A 7,729-nucleotide genomic window follows, 5' to 3' on the forward strand; every position below is an offset into this window, starting at 1 on the left:
ATATTATTAATAATTTTAAGTTGTCCACCTGAGATTTGTCTAGGCCATGAGTATGCTAAAAACCTCTATTGATTGCAAAATTTTATTGCATTTATAATTATATATATTATTTATAATTTGGAGTTGTGCACCTGAGATTTGTCTGTTTCTGTGGGTATACATATGTCCCCCCGGTACCAGTTGTCCTCTGGGAGTCAGAAGGGCAAGTAAAATATCTACTATTTTACAGCTAAATAATACGCTTTGTCTCATTCATTTAAATGTATCGACATGTTGACATACAGCTTTCTATTTCATCTCTCAGACTAGGAGCTATCTGGATTCAGAGCAGTGTTTGATGAATCTTTTCATATACAGATCGCAGTCATCGACCAGACAGATTCACCAACAAGACTGATAAAAATCCAATCAATATAATTGGATATGGATTGGTTTGGTTGGCAAAGCACACAATGCATGGGGGAAGAATTTGACCAAAATTACTGCACGGTCAATAGGACTGTTCCCTGTCTGTCCAGTTAAACTATCCTAGCTGGAGATGTTATAGAAAAAACTAAATGATAAGAAAGTCAGTAAAGGTTAAACTGAATGTTATTCAATGCTCCATTAATTTTGAGTAAATATGCAACATATTCTTTTTGACTTTATAAAGAAATTCCTAAGAAAGAAAAAAAAACACCTTAGTACTAGTATTTACCATAAACAAAATAAATAAAATGCTGATAGACAACCTTTGGCATCTCCATATAATTCTTATAATTTTGGTACATGTAGATGAGAGTAATGTATATAGAAAAACCTTACATAAACAACTTTAAAAAGTTGAGCTCTGTGTTTCACGAATCATGGGGGCAAGGTACTGCGTTGGTGAACATGCATTACCCCAACAATGTAAAAATCACCTGTGGGTTGCCCAGTCTCACAGGCAGAGAAGTCTAGACATTCTCTGCGTGGCAGCCTCAGGCTGTTACTGCACAGATGCTGCAGCACTTTTGTACAGTAACCCCAATGTGTCTGCCATGACAGATCGAGCACAGATGCTGCAGCACTTTTGTACAGTAACCCCAATGTCTCTCTGCCATGAAAGATCGAGCACAGATGCTGCAGCACTTTTGTACAGTAACCCCAATGTGTCTTTGCCATGACAGATCGAGCACAGATGCTGCAGCACTTTTGTACAGTAACCCCAATGTCTCTCTGCCATGACAGGAGGAGCACAGAAAAGCTGCTGACAAAGACAATCAGATTAAACAATCAAACCTCATAATACACTAAAAAGAAGGTTGGGCCCATTTAATGGCACTATTCCCTATTGTACAACTGTGAAAAGGAATGAATTCTAATCATAATACAAAAACATTATTCTACTTCCAAGGATATTAGTGAACTGCAGTAACATAAATAAAAAATAGGTAATGTTGTTATGCAAAAGCTAGAATGCCAATGGTTGCCCATCACTGGACTGTATATACATTTTTAGAGGATACAGTACATATTCAAATTTTAATGGCCAGCTATACAAGCTAAATACTATATGCCACAAGGAAAACAGAGTCAATGTGCTGCGACTGCATTGAAGTTTGGGATTTTCCTTATTTTTGTGCTTGCAATCTGCTTACTGATGCAATGGGCTAATGTATAGGCTTCAGTTTGCTAAGAGCTTATATACAAGAATTAAAAAATTGATCAACTTTCACCAACCTTTGATAATGAAAGAATCGAGTCTTCAATGCACCAATCCCTTCAAACAGCAGCATAGAGTAGTTTTTGTGCAAATCTAGCAAAATACTGTGGTCAGAATGTAATATTCTGATAGTGTGCCAGAAAGGCATGAATAGATTCAAATGTGCATTATGCACAATAGAGCTCCCACGTAGTAAGAAAATCACGTAGAAGACATACAACCCACATCATTAGAAGCATTTTGTGCCCAGTGCCTTGTAGCTGTGTGTATTCGACAGTTCAGCATGCAAAAAATCAACATTAATTCAGGACTAAAGGGAGCGGTGCGTGTATAGATCAGGGTCAGAAATGTAAGACAGTAAAAATTCAGAGATGATTAAATAGGCCACAAACCGAACACATGCATGGAATCACAACAACATGCATCCATATTTCACATGTAACGTGTATATAAATACACAGTTCTACATACATAGCAGATTTTATTAGGTTACATCACTGCATATTAACAGGATGTTGTTTTTTTTTTTTTTTACCAGAAAGCATTAAAATGAGCAGATTAGTAAGGATTTCACACTGACCAGTAGTAGACTTACATAGGGCAAACTGTGGGCTACGTATAAGCTAGATTTTCTAAACCGTTCCACGGAATTTAAGTGTGGAATTGTCCTGGTTTCTCCGGCTGAATTGTGCCTTGTCTATTGTTTTTGTTGCACCTGGAAATCCCCAATCATTTTGTCCAGGCCTATAATTCACTTTGCTACAACCGCACCACAGTGAAATGAATCGACACTATGGTTTCCCAAACTACACTTACAGATTATAAAATCAGTAAAATGCAGAAATGACCAATGCCGTGCGGTTCGCCATATTGCATTGCCGGAGCTTTGGGTATCATGTTACATCACATAGCTTATTCTTAAGCTCTTGGCGTTCAGACTGGGGTAGTCAAACTTTTTAATGATTAACTTATACAATGATCAACACTTCAGGAAAATCAGTTTCCATTCATTAATGTCAATCAGTTGTCTGCATTTCCCAATCTTATACAGTCCAAGTCTGGTCAGTGATCATATAATGAATCTTGCTTAAAAATCTTTGAAACTAAACTAAATCCTGAGATGTGAGCAAATGTTGCTTATTTACAGTATTTACAAACAAAATAAACTAAAAACATAAATAGGTCCATTTTAAAATTAAAATAATGCATTCAAAATACCAAAACTTGGTCTCTACACTGAAGATTTTCTGCCACATATGTAATTAAGATTCTAGTCTGAGACACCATTAGAGATTTCGGTGTCCAGTACAGCATATAGCAGAGCCCAAGTAGGAGAACTAATTACACCATTAGCTCTTCTGAATAATAATTTATATACATGTGAAATATAGGCTACAGACAGTCAAGCAATAGCCTATCATCAGACCAACATTAAAGGAGGACAAGACGTTAGTGAGGTCATCATTAAACTTTCTGTTGCTGAAAGGGTCCAAAACGGTATCCCAGACCCTCCTGCTACAGAGAGCTTAACAGTTAGTCACTTTGACAAAACATTAGTCGCCCACTAGTCTTTCATTGGAGGGTAAGAGGAATTAGATGGAAGAAGCAATCATTCTGCCACGGCCCAAATTTGAGTTCTACCAAAACTCCATCACCTTAGAATCCTCAGATAAGAGTGGATTAGTGATTTCAGGCAAAGACGCATCAAAACTAGAGGTTCTTGTGTTAAGGGAATGGGGGTCAGCAGAGGTTGTGTCACATGATGTGGAAGGGGACTCCATGTGATTTGTCTCTTCAGAAGGAGAAAGGCTTATGATCTAGGACAAAGACAAAAACAAAGCAAGTTGTAGACCTTAAATTTCTATTGACTTAACTGTAATCATACACAAATTAAATATGTGTTCATTGATAAACAAAATACCTTAAGTTGGTTATAAAAAGAAACGTGCAATGCTTATCTCTTGCAAAACAATACTTCAGTGGAAGCTGCCATGTTGGGCACACAGATGGTAGTCACACACACCAAACTGAAGTGCATTGCTTTTATTCATAATAGTCACAAGCCACTGCATCCAGAGAAAAAAGGCTGCACCTCCATTTAAGTGGTTTAAGGTGTAATCTATTTTATTTACTTGGTATAGTTATTTAATAGGAGGTCATGCTATTGCATATATTAATCACATTTTGCAGGGAATTCATCACCTGGATAAATATGCATCACAGGACCCCATTTCTAGCCTAAATAATGACACCTGAAACTAAAATAATACCCCTTTTCCACCAAAATTCCGGGTCTGATCCAGAGTTGGAACAGGGTTCCTATTCGGATCAGACCCGGAATTTTGCCGGTGCTGACTCAGGATATTCCCGAGTCGGCACCGCTCACACCGGAGTCGGGTCTGCATAGACCCGGCTTTTCCGGTGTGTAAGTGGTTGCTTGAAGATGACGTCATCTCCAAGCGCCACTGAAGCCGGACCAATCGGCCGGCTAGCAGCGCACTCCAGGTCATCGTGACCCGGAGTGCGCTGTTCTCACAGCAGGGTTTCATGGGCTACGCCCGTGTTAAACCCTGCTATTTACCTGGGTTGGATTGCCGGGTCACTCGACCCGGCGATCCAACTCTCTCCCCTTTTACACCAAGGAGCTGCCCGGGTTAATCCTGCAATAACCCGGGTTTTAGCTCCGGTGTAAAAGGGGTATAAACATTGTAGCACCCCTCCCTCCCTCCCTCCCTCCATATATTGGTGTTTGGTATCCAAACGTTCATAAAATATCTCATTCTGCAGCGCCAGATCAAGAGGTCTGTTCTCCTGCCAACAGTGGGTGACACATTATAATTTTACTTCTGGGTCATATTTGACTTTTAGACATCCATAATGCGCTAAACCTATTGTATACATTTATTGCCTTTTATCCCTCACAGCATTATGGTTGAACAGGTTTAGCATTTGTGATTACTTTATAAACCTAATGCACATATTCCAGACTATCCTCAAATTGTCCGATATTTTCAAAGTAGACTTTACCACTTCACCATGATATTAACCTTTCTGCCTACTTCCGTAAGAGTATGTAAACATGTACACACGGGCACTTTCATGCACCCATAGTACAACCCATTTCAGCTGTTGCAACATTCGCTCCGCTAGCAGACACTTCAAATAGGGTTCACAGAATCCTATACAACACGGGCTCAAAGCAATAGGACAAGAAGCTGATCTGTAATACCAATGTTTTATTCATAGGAAATAATAATAATAATAATAATAATAATAATAATAATGATAATATTCTCACATCTAGCCACTATTGTTATTTCCTCTAGAGAATTGGCTATTACCTTGGGCTGCATATTAGAAAACATTTCTAATGTCTGTGAAGAATTCCAGAAAAGGTTACCCACATATTCATTTAAGGGTAGCGGCCAGATTGACGGTACATAGTGATTATTTATTACTAAACCTTACAGGTCTTACTAAAGAATCAGAAGGAAAAATAAACATTTTGACTTCTCAGAATTTAGGATTTGAAGGTTGTGACTGTGTTTTTCAGTAACGTGTATGTGCCTAACATATCACATTTTAAAATGACCCCCCTTGGATTTTCTCTTCCTTATTAAACTATTTAGTAGTGCTCCTCCCAGTGGCCAAAGAAGGAAATGTTCACAGATCATATCTGTGCGCATTTCCTACCACAGAAAAATGTATATTTAATGATAAATAAGGAACCTATTGACTTCTTGAGAGCCGGAGTCTAACAAAGCTGATAAACTACGTCACAGTAAAAGAAATCTAGTAGAAATGGCATATTAGAAGGTATATTTGCATAAGTAACAAGATCCCTTACTATATTTAATCATGTTTTTACATTAGGTACAAGTAGTGGGAGATACAGAACTATAGACAGATATGAATGGTGTCCTATGTGTGCTGCACGTTACTAGCAGCAGGGCTGCCCTCCCCAGTAACCCTGTCCTTGGACTTACTAAATCAGAGTGCTCCAGGATTTGGCTGGTGGTGAGATCATCTTCTTCTGAGGATTCGTCCGAGTCGTCATGGTTCATTTTGTTCAGGCTGTGTGTGCTCCCCGAGAGCTGGCTTTCCTCCAGGAGTTGCATTTCGCACTTATCTAGGCTGTCAAGGGAACGTCTGCGAACTCCCCAGTTGAAATTATCCATACTTTCTCCCTGGAAGCATATGTATCAAAGGCTGGTGAGAAAAATAGTACTTTAAAAAAAAAAAAAAACGGAAAAAATACCTAAACACAATACAATACTAAACAAGACACTAAGTAACAAAACTTTGCTGCAATAAACAGAAGGACGTCAGTGTCCCCAGCCAGGCGTCTGCATGTGCTTTATCTGCATGTTCCATTCCATGCTTAAAAGGACTGCCATACAGGACCCACCCAATGGCTAATGGTTTAATTAGATGTCATACGAATAGTATGTTTCCTTGGCTACACTTCAAAGCGCTTGTATTTTCACAAGATCATCAAATACACGAGCTGCATATTCCCACAGCTCATAGTGGGCCAGGAACACATTCCTATAAATCAAATTTCTATTCAAAGAGATTCTGAAGACTGGGAGGTCTCTGCCCCCAGCGAGTGTCACAGAACCGTGGTATAGATTCAGAACCTGCAGCCAAGGAACAGGCTAAATAAGTTGTACAGTAGTTCCAGGCTGAGCTGGACACTACCATCAGGATACAGTTTCCTGTGCCTCACTCACTAAACAATACTCCAATTACTAGTTGTACTTAAAAGGAAATGTTCACAAGATTATACAAATGCAGGAAACACATTTGAGTTCTCACCTACCACTTACCATACAACATTAAAAAGAGGGGAAAGAACATGCAAGAAAGGGGCTTATTTTGCCAAAAAGAGCATATTTATGGAAGGTCTTATTTTTCAAGGTTTCGTTTCAAATCACTTTCTTTGCAGGCTGTGAAGAGACTGCTGGCTTCATAGGTCAGCTTTATTCCTTGCATTAAGGATATGGACAAACCATTTCTTGCTTTCTTCTAGACAAACAAATCTGCTGCCAAGTATTTAAAGGTTTTGCAGTATTTCCCAGAGCCTGCGTCCATGGTGTTACTGCAGACTAAAAAGCACATATGTATTTCGTGCAGGAAAGGTGTCTATTACACAGACATCAGAAAGATCACTTTTATTTTAATGTATTTTTAATCGGTCATTTTCAGATTAAATTCTTCACTCCATCATTAAGTTTTATGCCAGTGTCCCAGGCAATCTCCAGGGACTTCATCCAGGGCTGGATATGGTGCAGTGTGCCGCAAACTTGATTAAAGGAAGGTTTAACGGCTGCAAGTTGCAACTTATTGTGTCATTAACGGATGACGTAGTGTTGTCATGGTGCAGTTACAATTGACCTGTCACAATTCTCCACGTGCCCGCATCCTTCATGCACTAACATTAAGAAGTGCAACTCCACAACCTCTGCCTGCTTAGAAATTTAACAGCAAGTTCTCTATTCTGGGTTAAGATGTATCAAGAATTGGTGAGAAATAAAATTAAGAAGTTGCCCACAGCAACCGATAAGCTTCTGTCATTTATCTAGCACAGTCTATGAAATGAGAAGCTAGAAGCTGGTTGGATGCTTTTGGGCAACTTCTCCACTGCATCTCTCTCCAAAACTTGATATATCTCCCCCCATGGTGAGGAACAAACTACGTGTCCCTTATTAAGTCTACGGTGTAGTGTGTCAGTTGAAGGAATTTTCCTGCTTGCCCGAAATCCAAGCAATTTACATATCAATTGCTATTTATTTTGAACTTACAAAACGGCACATAGCGTTTGGTTTCAGCAGAGCTCTGTACATGAAAAAATGGCTCCATGTAACGGCAGCTTCAGTTGCTATGAGCCTTGGAATGAGCCTGAAACTTCAAAGAACCAGTTCTGTGTTTTCTGATAGGAATCTCTCAGTGAGATGCCGTTTTTACTTCTGGGGGGCTTGGATGGGATTGGGGAGCAGGGTCCATTGTAGCAGTGCTCACATACACTATATTAATCACTGTTAC

At 39.3% G+C, this 7,729-nt stretch overlaps 1 protein-coding gene across 7 annotated transcripts in view; it reads right to left on the reverse strand.

Moving 5' to 3' along the window:
- Positions 1 to 7,729, reverse strand: part of FRY (FRY microtubule binding protein) — a 345,271-nt gene that overhangs the window by 22,382 nt on the left and 315,160 nt on the right. For all 7 annotated transcript variants that reach the window (XM_088460246.1, XM_088460245.1, XM_088460242.1 and 4 more), the window contains exons 52-53: positions 5,671 to 5,871; positions 3,340 to 3,501 (exon numbers count right to left, since the gene is read on the reverse strand). In XM_088460246.1, coding sequence (XP_088316372.1) covers positions 3,340 to 3,501; positions 5,671 to 5,871 — 363 coding nt within the window. The remainder of the gene's footprint in view (positions 1 to 3,339; positions 3,502 to 5,670; positions 5,872 to 7,729) is intronic.

Source organism: Taudactylus pleione, unplaced genomic scaffold (genome assembly GCF_031769625.1).
Source record: "Taudactylus pleione unplaced genomic scaffold, aTauple2 ptg000043l, whole genome shotgun sequence".
Classification (NCBI taxonomy): domain Eukaryota; kingdom Metazoa; phylum Chordata; class Amphibia; order Anura; family Myobatrachidae; genus Taudactylus; species Taudactylus pleione.